Below are 24,661 nucleotides of genomic sequence, written 5' to 3'. Positions count from 1 at the left end.
CAGAATGGGCTGGGGTATTGGTAAGCGAGATTCTGCCTGCCCCAATATACACATGGGAAGACCACCTCTCCAAACATTGACAGACTTTATTGTGGGGGGTTCCCACCTGGGACCCCACCCTCTTAAATAAAAAAGTGCATAGAAAAGAAGGGATTTAGAAACCTTTGTACAATATCTACATCCTGGGCCCCCAGGGCAAGAAGGGAGCGATTGCTGGATGGGCTGGAGAGGTGGAGGCAGGGCCCTTGCCACCTGTATGCCCACATCCACCCAGAATAGGAGGGTGGGAGTGAGATGCTCTGGGAGGGACTAGGGGGCCCCCAGGCTAGTAGGGGCAGGATGGCAGCAAGGGTCATGAGGAGTCATGGTGGGCAGCCACGGCCTCAATTAAGGAATCGACGGCAGCGCTTGGCGCCACAATTGCAGGGCAGCTTGTTGCTGGCATCCTCGATGGGGAACTTGTAGTCATAGGTGAGCTCCTCACCACGCAGGATGCGTCGCAGGGCAAAGATGACAATGTGCTTCTGGCCTTCCACATGGATGACACGTGAGAAGCAGTTGGGCTCACATGAATGGTTGATGAAGCGGGCGGCGTTGCCATGCATCGTGGCGTCCACCACGTCAAAGTCATCCATGCGGAACATGTAGCACCCGATGCCCTACAAGGGACAGGTTGGGAGATCAGGTGCTCTGTCCTCATGGGCTGGTCCTCCTTACCCACCTCACTCCCATGGCCTTGTGGAGCCCACCTTCCCATCATAGAACTTCTCCCGCTTGTCGGTCAGCACAGAGCGAATGACAATGCCAGAGTACTCAATGACCATCTCGCCCGCATCGATGTTGCGCTTGCAGAACAGGCCTCGTCCATGGATGGCAGATCTGCAGGGCAGGATGAGCACAGGGGAAGTCGGGGCAAGCCCGACTACGAGGCAGCCCTCTACCAGGGTGCCTGTCCACTCACCCAAGGAGCACCCCCAACCCCACTAACCTATAGACACCCACAGCCTCTTTGGAAGTCTTCTTGAGGTGGCGAAAGCGCATGGCCATGGGCAGCTCCAGGCTGGTGGCACGTCTGGGGGGTGGGGTGGGGGTGTCAGCAGTGTCACAAAAGCTGATATCCAGGAAAGATAATCTCTCCCACCACTACTTAACCTCTTTAGAACCCTTTCAGACCACGCCCAGCACCCCAGCCTGCCCTCCATACCTGGTTGACCTGAGCTGCACCTCATCCTCTTCCTCATCACAGGTGGCCCCCTCAGGGAGCACTCGGTGCTGGGAGGCCAGGAAATTGAACATGTCAAAGGTGCACTTCCTGCAGGTGGAAGGGAAGGAGTAGGAAGGAGGGTCATCGCCATTCCTTCAAGGATATGCTGCCTACCCATTCTGTGGCCTCAGCTTACTGCTGGCAGTGTAGGAGGAACATGCTGTTAAAGACACAGCAAAAGGGGAAATGGTGGGTTTTACTTTTCTGATGTGAGCTAGAGAAATAACTCTTGGATTACCTAGTATCCTCTCCCTAGGCCTCAGTTTCAGTCTGTACAGACTTAATTCCCACCTCGAGAGCTCCCGTAAGGCTCTCCAGACCTCTCACCGGAGATAGACCTCAGCACGAGCAGCCCCGTGGGGGTTCAGGGGTGGTTCTTCTTGGCCCTCTCCCTGCTGGTGGTAGCGGAACTTATAATGCTGGCAGCGCTGGGCCCCGGGCAGTTGCTCCGCTAGGAAGATGACAGCATCGTGGTGGATGCCCAGGAGTCTTGCCCCACTCATTCCTGAGGAGAGGTTGAGGACACAGATGTATGGAGGGCCCACCTTGCCCTTCAGGAGTCATCCCGGCCTGAGCTTTCAGTTATACCCCACTCACCACTGAAGGAGAGATGTCTGAGCCGCGCATGCCCCCGGGCCTCTTGCACTTTCTCAATCAGAGTCCTCCATGCCCCTGGAGCGAGTAGGGAGCCAAAGCAGTCAGGTGGGGTCTGATGGGAGACACTGCCCCCACCACTGTGGCTCACGACTCACCCTCCAAGCTCTCTGCCTCCACACTGAAGCCATCCTCGCTGCTGATCTCAAAGCGCAGGTGCGGGCCAGCCCGTCTTGGAGCCTGGTTCTCTTTGTCCTCTGGGGATGGAGGCTCCTCATCAGAGCTTGAAGCCTCACCTTGTCCCACAGCAGGGAAGAGTAGGTAAGAATCACTTTCCGGGACTCAAAAGCCCCCAGCTCCCCACTGTGTTCCAGGAGACACTGCTCTCCCTCCCTCTGCAGGTACAGCTCAGTCACTGGGGTGCAATGGCTCTCCCTGTCCTCCAACAGTCCAGTGAACTCTGTGGAATAGGCATGGCTTTTTTTCTTCTTTTGTGCTACTAGGAATTGAACCCAGGGGTGTGGGTTCAATTTAACCCCAGCCCTCCCCCTTTTTAAATTCTGAAACAAGGTCTCACTAAGTAGCTGAGGCTAGCCTCAAACCTGCGATTCTCCTGTCTCAGCCTTCCCAAGACTGGGATTACAGATGTGTGCCCAGCTTGGATATGGCTTTTTCTTGATGATGAAATATATAAAATTATGAATGCCAGGCAAGCACACTAGAACTGAGCTACATCCATAGCCTAGAACATGTTTTTTCTACAGGGCCTGCAGTTCCTTTTCCTCAGGATTTCTCAGCCTTAGGTAAAAGCAGTTTCATGGCAAAATGGAGTGTTTGGGCTCTGTAAGCCACATCAGTGGCGCACTCAAACTAGTATATCATAAACACCCATCTATCCATCATTATTCTGTTTCCTACACAATTTAAAAATACTGGAGTCAGGCATGGTGGTGTATGCCTAATAATTCCAGTACTTGAGAGGCTGACACAGGAAAATGTTAAGTTCGAAGCCAGCCATAGCAACTAAGTGAAGCTCTCAGCAACTTAGTCTCTGTTTCAAAATAAAAAATAACATAGGTGTGGGATATAGATCAGAGATAGAATGAATCTGAATCCAATCCCTAGTACACCCCCACAAAAAAAGCTGGAGAATTTTGCAGTGTGTTTTCCACTTCTAAAATACAACCCTGGCCGTGTGTGTGTGTGTGTGTGTGTGTGTGTGTGTGTGTGTAGGTACTGGGTGTGTGTGTGTATGTGTGCGAGGGGGGGGTACTGGGGATGGAACCCAGAGGCCTTCTACCTCCAAGCTATACTTTCAGACCTATTTTATATTTTATTTAGAAACAGGGTCTCACTAAGTTACTGACAGCCTCACTAAGCTGCTGAGGCTGGCTTTGAACCCGGATCCTCCTGTCTCAGCCTCCCAAGTACTAGGATTACAAGTGCGCCAACACGCCCAGCTCACTGGCCTTATTTACTTTTTTGAGGGTACTGGAGATTGAACCTAGGGGGCATTCTACCACCAAGCTACACACCCTGCCCTTTTAGTTTTTATTTTGAAACAGGGTCTTGCTAAATTGCTGAGGCTGGCCTCAACCTGCTATCCTCCTGTCTCAGCCCCCCAAATACTGGGATTACATATCTGTGCCACCACGCCTGGCTCATTTTTTATTTTTTTTGGTGGTACTGGGGATGGAACCCTTCTACCTCCGGGCTACACTCCCAGACCTATTTTTTTTATTTTTATTTGGAAACAGGGTCTCTTAAGCCAGCAAGGCTGGCTTGGAACCTGTGTGATCCTCCTGTCTCTGCCTCCCAAGCGCAGGGATTACAAGCGTGTGCCACCACGCCCAGCATTCATTTTTTATTTTAAAACAAGGTTTCAAGCTAGATGTAGTGGTACATGCTTGTAATCCCAGTACTTGGGAGGCTGAGAGAGGAGCATCACAGGTTCAAGGACAGCCTCAGCAACCTAGTAAGACCCTGTTTCAAAATTTAAAAAATAGGGCTGAGGGTGTAGCTCAGAGGTAGAATGTCCCTGGGGCTCAATTCCCAGTAATACACACACAGACATATACACACACACCCTCGTTAAGTTGTACCACAAACCTGCAGGCCTCTTGTCTCAGCCTACCGAACACATACGCACGCACGCACGCACGCACGCACGCACGCACGCACGCACGCACGCACCAGTGAAGTTGCTGAGGCTGGCTACAAACCTGCAGGCCTCTTGTTTCAGCCTACCAAGTACTATGATTACAGGTATATACCAGCACGCCTGGCTACATGTATTTCTTATTTGTAGTAAATTTTTTTTTCTTTCTTTACCATGTTGGAAATCAAACACAGGGCTTTGTACATACTGAGCAAGTGCTCTATCACTGAGCCACACCCTAAGCCCTACAAGTAATAAGTTTATAAAAAATATTATAAATGAATAGGCACATACATATAGAACGAAGTATTCTGTACATTAAGGTGCTTAAAGAACTTCTTTGATGTGTATGTGGAATGGAATCCAGGGGCTTTCTAACTCTGGGCTATATCCCCACACCTATTTTTTATATTTTATTTGCAAACAAGGGTCTCACTAATTTGCTGAGAACCTCACTAAGTAGCTGAGGCTGGCTTCAAACCTGTGAGATCTTCCTGTCTCAGCCTCTCAAGTTCTGGAATTATGAGTGTGCACTACCACGCCCAGCTAAAGAACGTTTTTTCTTTTGCGGGTCTGGGGATGGAACCCAGGGGTTTTCAACCTCCAAGCTAGACTCTTAGCCCTATTTATTTTTATTCTTTATTTTGAAATAGAGTCTCACTGAGTTGCAAAGGGCCTCACTAAGTAGCTGATTCTGTCTGCTAACCGTGATCCTCCAGTCTCAGCCTCCCCAATGCTGGTATTACAAGTGTGAAACACCACACCTGGCTTAAAGAACTTCTTAAGGATTAATAGATTTTTTTCCTTTTTTTGGTGGTCCTGGGGTTCCTGGAAACCCTTCTACCTCCAGGCTACACTCCCAGACCTATTTTATATTTTTATTTGGAAACAGGGTCTCTTAAGCCAGCGAGGCTGGCTTAGAACCAGCCTGGATCCTGTCTCCGCCTCCCAACTGCGGGGATTACAAGCATGCGCCACCATGCCCGGCCTAGGAATAATAGATTTTAAAGACAGAGCAAAAAGGACTTGTGATATATATAGTAGATGTGATATGACAGCGTGGTCTAGGATAACTGCAGTTTGAAGCTTGAATGGAAGGAAGATAAAACTGCCACTGACTGTGATGGTGAAAGGAAGGAACAAGACTGGGGGTAAGGTCAAGAGCGCAGTATGGGCCATGCTGACTTTGAGATGCCTCTAGAAGACCTCCCCATGCAACTCGCTGGCTGAGATGGCAAAAAGGCAGCTCAACACAACCCGAGTCCAGGGGCCAGGTCTGTGCTGAAGAGGACAATCTGGGGAGTATTAGAAGTTAGGTGAGATTTAGAGCCACAAAGCCAGGAGAGAGAGCACCTGGGAGGGAGTGTAGACAGATAGTCAAGGTCAGGCCCTGGGGTACACTAAGATTGGCAGGTTGGGAAAACAGGTGGTAGGACCAGAGGTGAGCGAAAACGTGGGTCCTGGAAATCAGGGAAGGAAGTTTTTCGAGGAGGGCTGGATCAGACACACAAGCACTGTTGCCATGTAAACTGAGGCTGACTGCTGTATCTGGTGCTGGGGTGCAAAAGACTGAGTGGAGTGTGACTTAGGAGAGCGAGAGCTACTTAGACGTACTCCTGTCAGTTCTACCATGGTTACTGCCATATCCCCATGCTGTCTCTGGCCTCTTCAGCAGCCTCAGTTAAGCATTCAGTTCATCTCACTACAATTCCGTGCTCAAGAGCTAAGCTCTACATAATGAAAAACTCCACAAACACTTAACCAGGATTTGGGGCAGGCATGGTGGCGCACATTTGTAATTTGAGCCGAGACAGGAAGATCGCAGGTTCGCAGCCAGCCCCAGCTACTTAGTGATGCCCCCACAACTTAGTGAGACCCTGTTTCCAAATAAAGAATAAAAAATAGGACTGGGGGTGTAGCTTGGAGGTAGAATGCCCCTGGGTTCCATCCCCAGTAATGCAAAGTAAACAAACAAACAACAGGAGTTGGCCACAAATCCAAAGCCAGGCTGCCTGAATACCACTGAACTTGGCTTCCCTCAGTGACCAAGAAAGAACTGCACTCCTAGCTTCACTGAATGTAGCTGCTGAAGACTCAGAGAGCCCCACCTGCATCCCAGCCTCTGCATCTATCTACACTCACTCTGCCTCTTTTCCCCCAAGCCAAACACCCGTGCTTTCTCCCACTCCCTTGTCCTTTGCTGCCTTAGCCCTCACACCTCTAAGCTGCTACTCTGCTTCCTCCTCCTGGTCCTTAGCTGAACTTGTTGGTGAGGTGCCCAGGAGCTGTTTGGGCTTCCTCATCAACCACTGTCTTCAATTCTGGACGCTGACACAATATCCTCCTCTCGCTGTGCCACCTGTTCACACCACACACTGATCCTAAATTCTCCAGGCCTGGCACCGTCTGTGGCAGCTGGGACTCCCAGCTGACCAATCCCTTCCCTTGACCTCTGAGACATCTCTCTCTCTTCTGATTTCTTACTGTTTCTAACCCTCACATGTGTGCTAGGGGGGCTCCATCCTCTCTGGATGACCCCCAGAACTTCATCTTTGGCTTGACTAGTTCCTTAAACCTCTGACCCTGGCAGACTAGGCTTGAGGTCTTTGCCTGGGGCTCTTGGGCAGGCTGATCAAAACTGAAATGCCATTTCTGTCACAAGGCTTTGGGCTCTCCAAGGCTCATTCCTATGTTTCTGGGGAGCTAGAGATTGAATCCAGGGTCTTTCTACCACTGAGCTAAATCCTCAGCCTCTGGTATGCACTCTTTTTTGAAGTGGACCAACTCTGGATCTGTCAATCACCAGCTGAGCCCAAAACAGGAAAATGAAAAAAATGAAAGGGAAAAGCTGGTCCTTACCTGAATAGTGGTGCCACTGGGACTCAAGCAGCAGGTCTGGGGGACCATCGGGGACCCGGGGAGGACCACTGTCTGGAAGTGGCAGCAGAGGGGACCGTTCCTGGAGAGGCCTGTGAAGAAAGACCTGTCAGAAGGGAAAGGTTCTAGAAGGTCCGGGGCCTCCAGAGAAAGGGCCTGGCCACTCACCCAGGACTTTCCTCCCCAGGATTATCCAGGCTGAGAACCCCACGCACTGTGGGCGTTTTCATCCTCACCCGGCTAAACCTGGTAGGGAGGAACACAAAAAGGCTGAGCTGCCCCTTCTCCTGCTCACCTCCCTTGCCTGCTCCTGCTACCCTGGCCTTAGCACACTCACTTACCCACTGTTGCCAAGCCCAGGCACTTGGGCATTATCCTCCAAGGAGTCCACATCTTCATCCAATCGGGGGGTTTTGTTTGGGGGCGGCACTGGTGGGGACCGGCCAGAGAAGGTGGATACTCTTTTGACACGGATGGCCTGACGGGGAGGGCTGGGGGGCCCACTGCTAAACACCAGTGTCAGTGGAGGTGGGGGTGGGGGTGGGGCAGGGCGGACCACTCCTACCCCTACCACTGGCAACACACCAAGCAGGGGTCCTGGGGGCAGAGTCCAGGAGGTGGGGGTCGTGGGGGGAATGGTAGGGGGCAGAGGTGGCTGCTTTACTGGGGGTGGGGCAGGTTCACCCTCCCCAGTCATCTTCACAAATACTTGCCCCAGCTTGTTAACCAGGATGATCTTGGATGTAGCAGGTTTAGGGGGCTCAGGAGCAGGGCCCAGGCTCAACACCCGGACCCCTGGGGCCCCAGGAAGCCAGGCAAATGTCCGGGTGGGGTCAGCTGGGCTAGGGGGCAAGCCTTGCAGAGGCTGACTGCCATTAGCCAGAGGAGGTACTGGGGGAAGTGACTCCTCTCTGGGACCAGCAGCCCCCTCACCAGGCCCCCCTAGGTTTTTCAACACAAAATCCACGATTTCTGATGGCAGGTCCTCAGGAGGTCGGGCCCTGTCCCCTGCAGACCCAAGGACTCCAGAGCGGCCCACACCTGGACCTGAAGGAGGAGTCCCCTGGCCCCGGGGTTGCTGGATGGCCTCAGCCTCACTGTCTGTGCCATCGTCCACTCCATCCAGCTGTTCAATCCGGGGGACTCCAGGGAGGGTGCTGGGGGCCAGGGCAGGGCCAGATACCACAGTCACAGGGAAGTGGACGTAACGGGTGGTGGGGCTGGCCTCTTCCTCTGAACTGTCTCCTGGGCCCCCATGACTGCTCCCCACTGCCCCAGCAGCCACAATTTCTTCCTGGAACGGCTCAGTCCCCAGCAGACTGGCTGCAAAGTCCAGGTCAGCAGCACTCAGTCCTGACACCACCTCCATGTCCTCAAAGTCTGGGCCCAGATCTTCAGGGGGTGGAGGAGGAGATGGGGCCAAGCCAGGGGGAGCCAGCTCCCCTGAGGTAGGTGTGAGGGCTGTAATGACTGAGGTAGGAGGGGGAACCCTGAGCTGAGGGGAAATTCTGAGAGGAGAAGAGGCCCGCCGGGATGGTGGTGGCCTGGGGGCCAGGGGGCTAGGACGACGGGACCGTCTGGGGGGAGCTGGGAAGTCCGGGTCGCCTACTGTAGGGATGTGGTGAGTCAGAGAAGATGGACTTCCTGTGGGAGAAAGAGCCAACGTCAACAACCAGTGGCTCCAGCCTCCTCCGCTTCACTCTCCCCTGGATACTCCCAGGCACTCACCAGGGGAAGGCAGGGGGCCAAAGGAGACACCCCCCAAGGGCCTCCTGGATGGCGAGTAGTTGGGCACTTTGATCCGAGCCCCTGAGAAGGAGCGGGGAACTAGAGGAGGGGCGCTGCTTGAATCTGGCCGAAGTGGGAGGTCCAGATTCTGAACAGGCGAGTGGTGCTCAGGAGCTCCAGGAATTAGGGCATCTGTATCTGGTGGGGGATCCTCATGATAAGGGGGCTCTGAAGAGGCAAGAAGACCACATCAGGGGTGATGGGGCTCTTCGCCAAAGCCTCCCCTTCTTTTTAAGCCAAATATGCCTTCCAGGGCCCCAACCCTGACCTGGTCACATCACTAGTCTACAATCATTATCTTGGCCCCAATACCATCTGTGGCATCTGCAAAACCTCCCCAAACAACTAGGTCAGGGTCCCTTCATGATCTCTCTCACCCATCCTTTGCCCTCTCCCCACTTCCTGGCTGCCTCCTGCTCTCCATCTGAAGCAGGCCTCACCTGTCCTAAGCTGCAATGCCTGCTCTCCAGCACAGCCAGTCTTACCACTTTCTTACCTGCTCTGTGCATCCACGCTACATGGAATGCATCTGCCCCAACCTGGCACTCAAGGCTCTCCCCTACCTGGCCCCACCCAGTCTCTGCAAGCTCATCTCTGCCTCCTCCTCTCAACACTCCCTTGTCTCCAGTAAGGATGGATGCACCCTCCTCCCCTCTCCACATCATGCTCCAATTTGGAATAAAGCCCTTAACCCACAGACACAATCCAAATCTCTTCACCTCCTGTTTGGCCCATGGTAACCTCTCCCTTTCCTAATCTCCAAGCCCATTCTTTGTGTCACTCAGCTCTCAGCTACATCCCTCAATGCCAGCAGGGCTATAAAGGTGCCAGTTTGGAAAACAAGCAGATCCAGGTTCAAATCCCGGCACCACCACACATTACTATAGAGAACAACTATCCCCCTGGAGGCACAGCCCAGGGGAACTTGTACTTCCTCAGAGGATTGGTGGAATATCAGATGAGCATGTAGCCCTAAGTCAGGGAACCATAATCACTCCATTCCTTATAGCTGCCTACAAGTCACCACTAATTTTTTTTTTTTGGTAGTACTGGAGATTGAATCCAGGGGTGTTCTACCTCTCATCTATCCTCTCAGTCCTTTTTTAATCTTGAAATAAGGCTCACTAAGTTGTGGAGGCTAACCATGAACCTGCGATCCTCCTGCCTCAGACTCCCAAGTAATGGGATTACAGGAGCGCACCACCACGGCCAGCACTACTACTCCTCTTAAGCTAGTAGACTGGTGCTGTCCTTACTTCCTTTGAAATGCTGAGCACAGCCTCTGGCATGCAATGCATAGCCAGTTATTTGTTGTTGCTATTAAAAATGAAAGTTTTAATCTGGGCGTGGTGGCGCATGCTTGTAATCCCAGCATTCGGGAGGCTGAGACAGGAGGATGGCGGTTCACAGACAGCCTCAGCTACTTAGTGAGGCCCTATGCAACTCAGTGAGACCCTGTTTCAAAATAAATAATAAAAAAAAATAGGGCTGGGGGTATAGCTCGGCGGTAGAATGCCTCTGGGTTCATCCCCAGCACTGCAAAAAAAAAAAAGTTTAAAGTTTTAGCCAGGCGTGGTGACACACACTTGTAATCCTAGTACTTGGGAGGCTGAGACAAAAGGATCATGGTTCGGGGACAGCCTCAGCTACTTAGTGAGGTCCTCTGAAACTCAGTGAAGCCCTATTTCAAAATAAAGAATAAAAAATTGGGCTTGGGGTGTAGTGAAGAGGTAGAATGCCTCTGGGCTGAATTCCCAGCACCACAAAAAAAAAATAAGAAAGTTTTATTGTTGCTATTAAAAATCAAAGGATAGTAAGCATCCTGGAGTTTCTCAAGGGGAAGGGGTAATAGGGGCAGGTGGGTAATTGTTTAGAAAGGACAGTATTCAGGGAAGAGAATGAAGCAGTACCAAGGCCGTACCTGAGGAAGGGGTGGGGCTGTGCACGATGGTCTGGTTCTCTTCTGCTGCCTCCAGGTGAACTGGCTCTTCCCTTGGCCCCCATGGCCGATACTCTAGAATTCGGCACCGATACCAGCAGCGCCTCCGAGCATCTACTGTGCTCCAGTACAGTCGGGAGCATCTGGAAGATGGATGTGTGAGATAAGAAGGTTAGGACAAGTTGGAAAAAGGTATCCAAACCTGGAGTCCCCACAACCCCACAATCGCCCCTGGATTGCTCACTGGTAGCCAATGGGGAAGAGCCGTCCCTCGCAGTCTGAGAGATCAGACAGAGTACCCAGGGAGTCAATTCGGATGGAGCCTACAGTACAAAGGAGAGGTCAGGAGGGGTAGGCCAAGCCAAGGTCAGAAGAGCAGGGGAGAGAGCAAGTGGCTTACCAATGAGCACATTGATGGCATCAGGTTCAAGCCCCGTCAAAAACTTTCGCTTGAAGTTGATGCCTTCAAAGTCCACATAGACTCGGCGGAGAACATCAAAACCATCAGGGGTCACGATCTCCTGGGAGATGGGAGAAAATGGGGTTGCCAGATTGGCAGAGGTTGAGGGGGACAGGAGAGAAAATCTCTGTGGGCAAGGACTGAATGGTCAGGGGCTTGGCCTAAAGGACTGCCGGAGAACACAGAAGGTGATACGAAGATAAGTGGCAATTAGCTATCTCCCCAACTGTCCTGACCCACCTTGCCATCTAGGAGGTCTGTGTGTTTCTGGCAGAAAACTTTCTTGTCATCCTGGAAGATGCAGTAGCTGGCTCGAGCACACATGAAGTGGAAGTTACTGAGGCAGGAGGACAGGCAACAGCCCACCGTAGCTCCAGGCTTCAGGCAGAGCTCACAGCGCTGCAGGAGGAAGGGGCTGCTGAGGGGGAAGCCAGGCACAGGAGCCAGAATCCAAGCTGGGCATCACTGATGCTGAAACTCTATGTGAGCCCCTGCCTAGTCCGGCACCCCCCACTGTCAAGGCTCGCACTAAGCAAGACTTTTTCCCTGCTCAGGGCAAGGTGCCATTCAAAACATTTAAGATTTCTTGAAGCAAAGCATTATAGTATGGAGAAAGATAATAACAGCCAGGCCTGGTGGCGCACGCTTGTATCCCAGCATTTGGGAGGCTGAGAAAGGATTGCAGTTCATGGGCAGCCTCAGCTACTTCGTGAGGACCTTTGAAACTTAGTGGGACCCTGTTTCAAAGAACAAAGAATAAAAAATAGGGCTGGTGGTGAAGCTCAGAGGTAGAATGCCCTTGGGTTCCACTCCCAGTACCGCAAAAAAACAAAAAACAAACAAACCAACAAAAAAAAAACAACCCAGCACACACTTACTGAGTGGCACTTACCATCTCCCTACACTCCCCTAAAGTGGGACCTGCTTTACTCTAGTTCTCAACTGCCCCCTGCGGTTGTGATCTCTATCATCTAGTTCCTGACTAGAGCTTAGAATGCTAGCCTGAACCAGGCTCTGCAGAGCGTATGAGGCAAATGCCTTACCTCATGGGGAAATAGTGAAAGCTAAATGCTGCACCAAATGGGAGAACTTATGGCATAGGTTCAATCAAGAAGAGAGTGCCAGGCCGGGCGTGGTGGTGCACACTTGTAATCCCTGTGCTTGGAAGGCTGAGACAGGAGGATTGCACAGGTTCAAAGCCAGCCTCAGCTACTTAGCGAGGCTCTCAGCAACTTAGTGAGACCCTGTTTCCAAATAAAATATAAAATAGGTCTGGGAGTGTAGCCGGGAGGTAGAAAGCCTCTGGATTCTACCCCCAGTACCACAAAAAAAAAAAAAAAAAAAGAGAGCGCCTAATTTTCAGTCTCCTGGGTCCAGGCCCAGAGTGTGGCCAGGGGGTCCAGAGGGAACAAAAAGCTGATTACTATAGCACTGAAGTCCTGGGACAACCAAATAAATGTATCAAGACCAGCACTGAAAGGACTTGCCCTGGTACATAGTGTGAATCAAGAGCTATCCCCACTAAAGGCAGGGCCCTGCCCGAGACCCTTGGGTGCCCACCTCTCCACGCCCAGGCCCTCACCATCTGCCTCCCTCGAGCCACAGCAGCATGCACATTCTTGAGGGAGCCGTCGTTCTCCTCAAACACTTCAGCTGACCAAATAGCACAATTGACATGTGTCCACTCATTCTGCCCGATGTACAGGAGCCGCCCTGCCTCCTGGGGGCAGAAGAGTAGTAGCATGATAGGGGGCTCCCAGGATCAGGCCCCACAACCTGTACCTTCACAGAACAGCCCTCACCTTGGAGTCTGCATCCCCATATTTGAGGCAGAGAGCACACTGACGGGGGTCCTCCAAGTGTGAAAAAGCAGCTGGATCCTTGCCCTGGAAAGCTACAAAGGATGTGAAAAAGGATGTCCACAAATCAGAATCTGGAGTCTAGCCCTCCAACTCAGAGGTACTGACTTCAGCACCCACTTTGTAGTACCTGCTGAAGGATCCCCTGGAGGCTGCCCTGATTCTGCAATCTCCAGTTCCTGCTGTCTCCACTGAGCATACACATGGTCCAGGGATGGGGGCAACACCGCATTGGGGAGGACTCCGCTGTGGAAAGGCAAAGTTAGTATCTGACATGTCTGACAAACTAGAGCAGCAGGGCCGGGCCCACCCAGGATATCAGCCTAAATATGCCATGACCTTTTTTCCTCTCTCCACATGAAGTTTCTTAGTCCCCTTGAATTGAGCCAGGCCCTCTTATGTCACCTTTGAAATGTGAAATGCTATTCCTAAGGTCTGGAATATTCTTCCTCTACCTCTCAGCTTAGAAGTCATCTTTTCCAGGAAGCCTTCTCTGATCCCCAGTCTCCAACAGATGCCTCCTCTAGGCTCCCACTGCCCCTTGAGTTTCCCCAACACCGCCCTGACCATGTGGGTCATCAGTGCCTGCCCCAACCCCCAACATGAGCTCTTTTAGGCAGAGTCCAACCTTATTTGCTCACTGCTCTGTCCCCAATTTATACAAAGAAGAAACAAACTGAGAATTAACCAGACAACCTCAGTCTTTGCTAGTCTAAGACCCCTGGGCAATCTCATCCTGGTTCCACCACCCTCCTTCTCCACCTTGACTTTAACTCTGCCCCTCATCTGCTCTCAGCCAGCTTGACCTCTGGATTCCCAGGTGCCCCTGCCTTTGCCATTACTCTTTGGTTCCCCTCCTGCTACCCAGCCTTGCTCACTTTGGCAGCCGGGTACTCCGTCGCCAGTACTTGGGGTCGTGGGCGTCGAACCAGCCAAACGCAGATTCTAGCAGCTGGGGAGTGGGTTAACAGGATGAGAACTGGCTTCCCCAAGAATCGGTGGGGGCAGGGTCTGAAGGATCCACTCTCTCCCCCCACTACCACTCAAACCAACCCACAGAGCCTACCTTCAGTAGGAGCCCTTTCATTTGGCCTCCAGCCCGGCGCTCTGGAGTCTCTCCTTCCGAGTGTCTCATCAGGATGCCCACCATGTCCTCCATGAAGCTGTGCTGTAAGGGGCTTTGTCAGGGACTGAGCCCTGACCCCAATCCCCAACCCAGCCCTGCCCTCTTCTTTTGGCACCCACCTGCTCCTCCCCATGTCCTACTCACCACAGACTTGTAGTGGCCATCCTCGAAGCGCTGACCCACAGCTTGCAGATCACAGGGTCCTGGGTGCAGGTGCTTCCCATCCTGCCCACACTGCAAATGGGAGAAGTCAGCAGGGCTAGCGCTGGGCCCAGCCCCATCCATCCTGCCCCCCAGACCCTGCAGACCTGGGTGCACAGCAGCAGTGGGCCTGCCACCTTTGAGCTCAGCAGGCCTTGGAGCACCTGGCGCAGACCCCCTTGTAGGGCCCCGCTCAGGGCCTCTCGCCAGCGGGGCTGTGTGGCCCCAGCACACGGTCCACACGTGTACAGCACCGAGTCTGGCAGCCCGGAAAGGATCTCATAGTCTTCATCTAGAATAGACAGGAGAGGAAAAAATGGTTTAGGAGGATATCAAGACTCTCAGGAGCTGTAGTTCTCCAGGACACTTAGCCGATCTGTCACCTAAGGACCTGTGGTGGGGGCAGGGATTTCCCCCGGGCTCGGGCTGCATGCTAGGCACCTCCACCCACTTACCTGAGAGACCTTCGCACTTGGCATGCACCCAGTGGTCACACTGTGCGCACTGCATCATCTTGCTCTCATAGTCATTGTCTTCATAGCAGCGTGTACAGATTGGACAGTAGTTTCCTGGAGGAAAAGGGAAATGAGGAAATCAGAGACTGGAGTTGCTAGCCATGCCTCAGAGTCCCTGGCTGGAGGCCAACCACACCATGACTGCTATATAGCTACCTCAAAGCTCATGTCTTAGGTCCCCACCAGTCCTCAGAAGCTGGTTGAGGACAATGCCTTTCAGAAAACAGGCTTTCCAAGCCGGGTGTGATGGTGTACACTTGTAATCCCAGTACTTAGGAAGCAAAGACAGAGGATCATATAGGTTCAAAGCCAACCTCAGCTACTTAGGCTCTCAGACACTGAGTGAGTCCGTGTTTCCAAATAAAATATAAAATAGGTCAGATAATATAGCCAAAGGTAGAAAGCTCCTGGGTTCCATCCCCAGTACTACACACATAAAAAAAAAAAAAATAGGTTTTGAGCCAGGCGTGGTGGCGCACGTTTGTAATCCCAGGATTCTGGAGGCTGAGACCGGAGAATCGCGGTTCGTAGACACCCTCAGCTACTTAGTGAGGTCCTCTGAAACTCAGTGAGACCCGGTTTCAAAATAAAGAATTAAAAAATAGGGGAGGGGAGGTGAATGCCCCTGGATTCCATCCCCAGACCTGCAAAAAAAAAAAAAAAAAAAAAAAAAAGGTTTTCCTTGATAACCATGCTGCCTGAATAAATGAGGAAAAGCCCCAGTTTTTAAGTTGCCCAGTGGAAGCCGGGCATGGTAGTGCACACTGGTAATCTCAGCATTTGGGAGGCTGAGACAGGAGGATCACGGTTCAGACAGCCTCTTAGTGAGGCCCTTTGCAACTCAGTGAGACCCTGTTTCAAAAATAAAGAACAAAAAAATAGGGCTGGTGTTGTAGCTTGTAGATAGAATGCCCCTGGGTTCAATTCCAAGTACTGCAATAAATAAATAAATAAATAAATAAATAAATAAATAAATAAATAAATAAATTGCAGCTGGGCGTGGTGGCACACACTTGTAATCCCAGTGCTTGGGAGGCCGAGACAAGAGGATCGCACAGGTTTGAAGCCAGCCTCGGCTACTTAGTGAGGCTCTCAGCAACTTACTGAGACCCTGTTTCCAAATAAAAATATAAAATAGGTCTGGGAGTACAGCCCAGAGGTAGAAAAGTCTCTGGGTTCCATCCCCGTACCACCAAAAAAAAAAAAAGTGTACTGGATAGATTTCTATGGAAAAGTATTGTGAATCAAAGAAAAGTTCTGTAGGTAGAAGGTAGAAAGCCACTGGAGGATCTCTTCTCTCACTGGCAAAGGCCCTGCATGGGTCCCTACAGTCAGGAGCTTAGCCCACTTCCCTCTCCCCCTCTCCCCCCAACCCCGTTCCCCTGCCCGGTCCCACCTTTCTCAAAGAGCTGGGTGCACCTGGGGCAGAGGCTGTAATCTCCAGACCATTCGACATCCCAGTTCTTGCCTGGAGTTGCCCCACAGCTCTTACAGCGCACACAGGCTGAACAGATCTGGGGGAGCAGGGTGACGTTAGAAGGAAGCCAGCCATTGGGCTAGAGCAATACAACAGGGGAGATGGATGAGAAAGAGTGTGGGAAATCAGAAAGGACAAGTGAGAAAGATGTGCAGAAGAGACGAAGGGGAAGGAGATGAGAAGGAGAGAAGTAGACATCAGGCTCGAGCAGGTCACTCAGAGCTTAGGAATATGGAATTCGTGAGTTCCTAAAACTATTACATCAAATTCTACATTTAAATTTTGTCACCCTGAGCTGGGCATGGGGGCGCACGCTTGTAATCCCAGCATTTGGGAGGCTAGAACACAGGAGCATGGTTCACAGACAGCCTCAGCTACTTAGTGAGGCCCTCTGCAACTCAGTGAGACCCTGTTTCAAAGTAAAGAATAAAAAATAGGGCTGTGGGTGTTGCTCAGAGGTCAAATGCCCCAGGTTCCATCCCCAGTAAAACACACACACACACACACACACACACACACACACACACACACACACACACTTGTTCCCATGGTTCCCATGAAAATTTTGAAGAGGAAATGTTTATCACATTCTCAAAGTGATCACCAGTGATTACATTCTCCCATTCTCATGAGAACCTTGGCATAGAGCAAGTCTGGGGGTGGTAGTGGTATAATTAGAACACCAAAGTGAAGGGCGTAGGCATTGTCTCACCCAGTGGCGCCGTTTGCGTGTGGCACGGGTCGGGTAGCTGGGCCCCAGGCAGGCTGGGTGGTAAGCATGGCGGCAGCGCTCACACTCCAGGAGGTGCTGTGGGATGTTGTAGAAAGACAACAATGGCAAAACCTACCAGCATAGGGACACCCCACTCCTCCAATGCCTCCACCTACTTCAGGCTGGCCCCTGTGCCCAAACCTTGGATCCCCGGCCTTTGCGTCCACAAACATGGCAGAATTTACAGCGGCGGCAGCACCAGGTGTCATGATGCTGGGGCAGGGGCCGCTCAGCCTCCTCCAAGCAGAATGGGTGGAAAGGGTCACAGCAGACTTGGCAAAACACCAACTGGAGGTAGGGGTGGGAGAGAGCAAATGATGGACACAGTGTGAAGCTGGAAGGCCAGGGGATGACACCCAGCTGAGAGGACCCAAGAAGTCAGTCAGAAAGGGCCAATGGAATGGAGACTTGGGGCCTGTAAAAAAAAGGCAGAACACCAACCTCATGTAGGCCTTTGCTGGCACACAGCAAACACACCATTGGTGGCCCCCCTGGCACAGAAGTGAGTACGCTCAAGCCACCCATCAGCCACACGTTCTCTAGGTCACAATCCTCCTGGGGGAAGAGAGGATACAGGGTTGGAGAGAAACACAGATCCATCCTTAAATCTCTAGCTGCCCCAATGCAATAAAGTTTCTTCCAACCACAGTCCCCATGCCCCGCCTCCTCAACGCCATACCTTAAAATCCACACGGACCCGGTGCACACCATCAGGGGACTTTTGTTTTCCAGTCCAGCCGTTGGGAAAAGAGGCAAAGGGGCCAGGAGCCAAAGCATCCTAGGGAGGAATGCAGGGCTGTCAGAGGCTGCCAACCTCACCTTCTCTGCAGCCTTCTCGCTGCCCTTCCACCAGCTTGCCAGAGCCTGCCCTATGCTCAGATCCCGCTTTGCTTTCCAGATACACAAGGCCTGCCTCACCCCTCAGGGCCTGTCCTCTGGTGTGGACACACCACAATACTCAGGTGTGCCCGTCACCCTGACTTGCCAGGTAGCTCCTGGAGGGCAGGAGCCATGCCTCACACAGGGCTCGGGGTTCTCGGAGCGGGCCGTGCTGACCTTGTCCAGGCGCCTTCGAGCCTTGAGCTGTAACACAGGCTGCAGGGTGGGTTTGCGAGGCCGGCTCTGCTCCTCTGGTTCTGGTAGTGGCAGTTCTAGAAAGGACAAAAAAAGCAGCGTGGTCCTTCTATTTCCAGGCACCATTCCCCTCCTTATACAATCTGGATACTACCTAGATTACCAGCGTCTTCTCTAACTAAGCAAGACAGACCAAGATGACCCTGAGGCTTTACTCAGCGAGCTCAGTGAGACCCGCATATATAGTTCTGCATATCCTCCTAAAACTATCTCCTTTTCTGCCCTCAGCCACCCTCTTAAGTAGACTTGATAAGACACCTGGGTCTGGGACCCTGTCCCTTCCACACAAAAGACACGGGACTGAGGCTGTGGCTGAGTGATAGAATATTTATCTACTATGCACAAGGCCCTGGGTTCCATCCCCAAAATGATAAAATTAAAAGATAATGATGATGACACAGAATTGACTGCTTAAGAGAGAAAACATAAAACACTTTGTACCATTTTCTCTGGGGGTCCGACGTCGAGGAGCAGGAGGACCCCCGGGATCTGAGTCATCTGAGTCCTCGAAGATATCATAGGAGGGTCGCTGTTTGACGCAGCGCCGGGCTGACTTGCGCTGCAGTAGGAGGGAGTCCTGCTCCTCGGGCCCTGAGGGGGTCACCACCTCTTCCCGGGGACCCCCAGCTCCCGCCCCCCGGCGTGGGCCTGGAGGACCAGGGGAGGCCTCAGGAGATTCATCGGAATCCCAGGGCAACAGCGTCTTCACTATTGTCCGGCCTGTGGGAACAGGGGACTTAATAGGATTTGAGCTCAGCCAGGGACATGAGACACTGGGATAAAGAGAAGCCAGAAAGAAGTGAGGCAGAAAAGGATGAATACAAGGAGAAATATAAAAACACTTAATGGAAAAGAAGAAAAGCAAAGACGGAAAACAATAAAGGGGGGAGAGCAAAGACAATGTGGTTTCTTCTATATCACAAATCTACATTAAAGAAATGCTCCTCAAATCTTGTTACCTTTTTTGGCCAGCCGTTCCATCTTCCGAGCCTCTATTCTGTCACACTTTCGGTATCTGGGGAGGGGAGCAGCACGTCACCAGGGTAGGGGACTGGTGGTCTGGGGGAAGAGAGGAAGCTCTCCACAAGGATGCCAATCCCACTGCTCTGGCTGGGCAGAAGAGGGGCTGGGGCAGGATGCCCAGGTGACTGACAACCCCAGGTGGGAATGGAGGCCATCTCCCAGCTACTCACACACAGCACTGCTTCTTGGTGTTAGGGCCCCCAAACTTGGGCTTGTCCAGGCAGTTGACGCAAGACCCACAGTCCTGCACACGCAGGCAGCCCCGACAGTGTCCACACCGCGCCATCCGCATCTTCTTGCCATGATGAGAGGGCAGCGAGCGCCGGGGTGTGTGGGCTAGGGTTCCTCCAGACCCTACAGGCTCCAAGTCTCCCCCTGTCCCCGCTGATTCTACCTTTCCCCGCCGGGACCGGGATGGGACACTCTCAGTCTCAGATACTGATGATGTATCTATTGCAACAGAGAAGAGACAGAGCCTCATTTCCCTGCTCTTCCTCAAATCCCATTCAATCAGCCCTCTGGCCCTCACTTTCTCACACTGATAGGTTCCATGTGCTCCTGAACCAACCTGCCTTGTGAAGACCTAGCACTCTACACCATGTGCCGCCAAACCACAGGTCCCCGACTCACTCCCTCTCTCCTTCACTCTTGGTGTACCTGCTCACACCCAAACCTGAAGTGGCCCTTAAGCCTCCCCAGCTGCCCTACCCTCTGTGGCGAGGTCCTGCCGATCCCTGAGAGGGAGGGCACTGAGACGGGGAACATCTTCAGGTACCATGGCCCGGGCCTGACCCAGGGCCACAGCTGCATGGCGGCAGACGTGTTTGATGCGGGGGCCTTGCACAGGAGACTCGGGTCCCTGGGAGAGAAATTAGGAATATGTACAGGGAGTTGCTCCCTGTGCTTCTACAGCCAACTTTCCTCAGAAAACCCTCCTCCCGCTGAGTACCGAGGCGCGCTCTCTCTTGGCTTCTACTGATTCATCTTCAGACTTGATGCAACCTCTCTCTGGGTTCTGCTTGACAGTCCCCATGGCCTCCTCCATTTGCCCTCCAGGACTCGGCTGGCAGGAGGAATAAAAGGGTGAGGGTATGGAAAGTGGGAAAGGTGGGGTTGGGGGAACAGCACAGGGAAAGGATGAGACTAAGGACAAAACACAGGATGCCTGGGACCTGGCCAAAGCGCCACGCTTACCGGCATTGATGCTGCCACCTTCTGCTGTTGCTGCTGATCAATCTTGAATAGCTGCACCTTGGCTCTCTTCAGAAGGCTGAACATTTTCTCCTCCACCCCAGACAGTGGTAGAGAACCCAGGCCTGCAATCCGGCTTTTTTCCAGTGGTGGTGTATGATGCGGTGACGGCAGTGGTTGTGGTTGTAACTGTGGCTGCACTTGTGGTTGCTGTGGTGGCAAAGCCTGGGGCAGGAGCTGAGTGTGCAAGGCCTGTAGGGGCTGATGTAGCTGAGCCGGAGGCTGCTGCCCATTGCTCTGAGTTGGAACCCCATGGGGGGAAACCTCGGCCTTAACGGGAGTGGTGACAACAGGGGCAAATCGAGGCAGGCTGAGGTGGTTGGTACGGCCCACTGCCCGTGGCTCAGGCTCTGCTGGAGAGTCATCGGCAGGAGGCGGCTCTGGCTCAGGGGCTTCAGGAGCCCCAAGAGGAGGAGTAGTAAGCACCGATTCATAGATCTTCAGGTGGGCTTCACTTGGGGTAAACTGAGGAGCCCGAAGGAGCAGGGGCCTCCGGGAGGGGGTGGAAGGAACAGGTGGTGGGGATGGCACTGGTGGAGGGGCAGGGGGAGGAGGGGGCAGCTCCCGGGTTAGTGAGGTCCAGCGAAACGTGGGTTCCCTTAAGATGGACCGTCTCTTCTCAGGAAGTGGGACTGGGGTAGATGGGGGAGTTGGAGCATGTGGTGGAGAGGGAGCTGGTGCTGGTTCCTGGGGAGCAAGCGGGGAGGTGGTAACGGGAGGTCGCAGAATAGGTGAGACCTCCACCTTCGGGGGCTTAGGAGGGTCTTCATCCATAAATCGCCGGGGTGTCTTGATGACACGAGAAGAGCGGGCACTCACCACAGGCATAATAAACTGCCGGATATTCTTCAGGAAGGTGGTACTTTTGGGGGCCACAGTGGAACTATCTTCTGAAGAGACTCCTGTGGTAGTGCTGGGGTTTGGAGTGGGAGGAGAGGTACCTTCTGGTCCTGCCCGAGCAGCTTCCCGTTCTGCCCGCTGGCTGGGAGTCAGGGGAGGCCGTCCCCTCTTCCTGGAGCATGTAGCTGGGGCCACAGGAGGAGGGGAATCTTCCCGCTCCTCTGGGGCCAAATGCAATAGAGGAGATGATGGGGGAGGAGGGGACACTGGGGGTGGTGGAGAGCAAAGTGGGGGTGGAGGAGACATTGAGGGGGGTGGGAGGGGAGGAGGAGGCGGAGGGGCTGGAGGAGTCAGGGGTGGTGATGGCGGCTTTGCCTCTTCCTTTTCCTTGGATAGCATCACCTCTTCTTCAGGCATAGCTCTCTCTTCTTTCTCCTCTCCCTCCTCATCTTTTTCTTCTTTCTTCTCCATTCTCTCCTCCTCCAACTTCTCCTGTTTCTTCCAGCAGGGATCCCCTCCTTGTCCAGATCCAACTCTTCTTTGGGGGGCATCCTGCCAGCTTTCCCCAAGTTGACCTTGACCCTGACTTGATTCAAGTCCCAAGGACAATTGTCCCATCTTCACTTTTTTGGCCTTTGAAACAAACTTGATCACAAGCGGGAGCCCACCTCGGCCTCTTCCCCTGCCTCCACGACCTCCTCTCCCAGGCTGTCCTCCACGTTTGGGGGTCCCAGGTCCGGGGCCAGGCCCCTCCTTGCACTTCCAACTGCCAGTTCGGTGTTTTACTGGAACCATAGGAGGTGGGGGCTCAGGTTTAGGGATTGTCACAGCTGCTTCTGCTACCACTACTGCTTGTTGTTTCTTCCGGCAGGGGCCTGCTGGCCGTCCTGGGGGCCGTCCCCGAGACCGACGCGGGGTAGAAGGCTCACAAGCCCGGTTCCGGGGGACAGGGGGTGCCTGGGCCCGCCGGAGAAGTTCTGTCAGTGCCTGCACCATTCGTTCAGTGCCTTCCTCACCCCGTTTCCGAACAGGGGTCTTTGGGGGGGTAGGTCCCACATCTGCTAGGCGAGGAGGAGGAAGAGGGGTCGTCTTATGCTTGCGGCCCCGACCTCGGGGGGCTCGACCTAAAAGGAGAATAGGTGTGGGTTGATGGGTCAAGCTTGCCCTGCAGACTGAGGAAGGCGCTTCAGGAGGGCAGGGACTAAGTCTTACTTGTCTGTGTCCCCCACAGCCCAGCCTAGCTTGGACTCTGAATACAGAAGATACTCAGTAATTGATGAAGACTAGTTGAACAGGGAAAAGCTGACACAAAGGGCAAGAATAACATTCCTATAAAGCTAAAGAGGTAGAGTTTCCCCATCACTCACCTCGCTGGGATCGGAGCGCAGAGCGCAGGGAACTGGGGGCCACATCTTCATCTGAATGAAAACCCTGAAACTCCTGATTTAGGGGACCAAGGATAGAGGGGAGAAACAGCAGTCAGTGCCAAAGCCTGTTCCACCTGGGACTCAGGTATTGAAAAACACCCCCAGTTTCCCCTTTAATGTACCTCTCTGCTTATTTACAAAAGAATTAAAGAGACTGGAAGGTCAGAAAGGAGTAGGAAACAAGAGCCTCTTCTTAGGGATAGAGGCACAAGGTATTTTTTAATTCCCCTACCCAGTGCCAGGCCATACAAGTACAGCCATTAGAGGCTTCTGACCCAGAAGAAAACACAACAGGGTTTCCTCAGGTCAAGCAGTGAGGCCCTACACTGAGGGTCAATTCCAACTCAGAACAAAGTGAAACCTCCAAGTATATTTTTCCAGGCCATAGTTTCTCCCTAAAGATAGGAATAGGGATAGCCAATGGGGAAGGGAGGCGGCAAATGGTGTACCATATTGAGATCCACTCTGAGCCCTGAGGTGATTATTAGCTGTACCAAGCAATACAATCCACACCTTCCTACCTTTTCTGAAAGGCTAGGGAATACAATCTGGTCTGAGCTCAGACCCTGCAGTACCCAGTCTCAGTCTTCAATCCATTCCTCTTCGGCCTGTGCCCCGCAAAAAAAAAAAGCCCTCGACCACTCTACCTTGGACCAGAAGATGAATTGGGACAGTAGTGAAACCAGGGATGTCAGATTGAGGCCCAAAGGGGCAACCTACGGGTAAGAGCCCAGACCGCTCTAGTCTTGGTCCACTAAAGCCATGCTGCTGCTGCTGCTGCTGCTGCTGCTGTCAACCACCTCTGGTCGGGCTTGCAGTCCCCATGGCCTCCTCACTCATACCTCTACCGTCCTAGTCTTGCTACCAAGAAGGATCAGCTCAGGACATTCCAGCAGGACCTGCCTCAGGCCCAAGTGCCTAGCTGCAGCTCTATTCCCTTCCAGAGGCCTCTCCACCCAAACCTCCCGCAGCCCACCTCCTTCCATGCCTGCTTCCAGAGCTCTTTCCCTCCGCAGGAGCCCTGAGGACCCACTTGCCCGCCAGCCCCCGGGAGCGCCTACATCCCGGCGAGCCCGGCCTCCGCCCCGCCCGGCGCTGGGGACGCCTCCGACCGCCTCACCTCCTCGTCGGATTCCCCGTCACTGCTCTCTTCCTCCGGCACGCCGCCTCGGCCCGGGCCCCAGCCCCGGCCCCGGCCCCGGCCCCGGCCCCGCTGGACGCGCGGCCCGGCCCACAGGCGGCGGAGCCGGCGCAGGCCCCGGCGGAGCCCCAGCAAGCGGAGCAGGGCCGTGTCCTCCCCGGGCTCGGCTCCGCCCGGCCCCGCCGCGCCGCGCCGCAGAGCCACCCGCACTCTTTCGGCCCCGCTGCCCCGTCCGCCGCGGCCCCCGCCCCCGCCGGAGCCCCGCGGCCGGCCCGGGAAGCGGCCCCGCGCGGAGCCAGGCCCCGGGCAACTGCCGCCGCCCGCCGCCGCCGCCATCTTGGCACCGTGAGAGGGGCCGGGAGGCGGGGGAGGGGCGGCCCGTGCGCAGGCCGGGGGGAGGGGCGGGGCGGGCGGGAGGAGGGGCGAAGCCGGCGGCCGCGGCGCACGACTCCAGCCGGCGCCGCCGTGGGGTTGGTGGGAGCCGAGCCGGGCCGGGCCGGGCCGAGCCGGGCCGAGCCGAGCCGAGCCGAGCCGAGCCGAGCTGGGGGCGGGGCGGGGGCGGGGCAGCCGCGCGGGGCACCACGGGAGCGGGAGTCCGCCGGGCGCCGCCACCTCAGGCCGCGCCTGAAGAGCCCGGACCCGGCGTCGCGGGGCCGCAGAGGGGCGGAGCGCAGAGGCCGCCGGGAAGTGTAGTCCAGACGCCCCGCTCCTCCCGCGAGGAGCTCGCGCGCACGAGCGGGACCACGGGGTTCCGGACCAGGTCCCAGAAAGCCTGTTCCTGGTCCCCGGGAGGTGTGGCCCTCGCACCCAGGCTC

General features: G+C 54.0%; 1 protein-coding gene across 3 annotated transcripts; it reads right to left on the bottom strand.

The window, feature by feature from the left end:
- Positions 1–383: 383 nt before the first annotated feature.
- On the bottom strand, positions 384–24,182 carry KMT2B (lysine methyltransferase 2B; the record flags this gene model as incomplete). 3 transcript variants are annotated; one of them, XM_080703051.1, is made up of 37 exons in its annotated part: positions 384–659; positions 750–879; positions 989–1,072; positions 1,205–1,312; positions 1,592–1,769; positions 1,862–1,936; positions 2,017–2,157; positions 6,876–6,985; positions 7,062–7,139; positions 7,235–8,537; positions 8,622–8,849; positions 10,603–10,763; positions 10,865–10,943; positions 11,021–11,141; positions 11,321–11,479; positions 12,663–12,800; positions 12,883–12,974; positions 13,070–13,185; positions 13,818–13,891; positions 14,006–14,107; positions 14,210–14,299; positions 14,374–14,558; positions 14,722–14,835; positions 16,178–16,295; positions 16,971–17,066; positions 17,172–17,318; positions 17,472–17,585; positions 17,710–17,808; positions 18,087–18,181; positions 18,606–18,884; positions 19,124–19,179; positions 19,358–19,637; positions 19,896–20,046; positions 20,137–20,250; positions 20,382–22,402; positions 22,646–22,718; positions 23,826–24,182. In XM_080703051.1, 37 exons carry the CDS (start codon positions 24,180–24,182, stop codon positions 384–386), a joined length of 8,142 nt encoding a protein of 2,713 aa, XP_080559177.1. The 3 variants fall into 3 exon arrangements, with proteins under 3 accessions (XP_080559177.1, XP_080559178.1, XP_080559179.1); XM_080703052.1 differs by having other exon boundaries at positions 2,017–2,154; XM_080703053.1 differs by having other exon boundaries at positions 8,622–8,819.
- Between the last annotated feature and the right edge of the window lie 479 nt (positions 24,183–24,661).

Source organism: Muscardinus avellanarius, assembly GCF_963383645.1.
Source record: "Muscardinus avellanarius genome assembly, chromosome: 10".
In the NCBI taxonomy this organism is placed as follows: domain Eukaryota; kingdom Metazoa; phylum Chordata; class Mammalia; order Rodentia; family Gliridae; genus Muscardinus; species Muscardinus avellanarius.
This window is presented reverse-complemented; position numbering and strand designations above follow the sequence as displayed.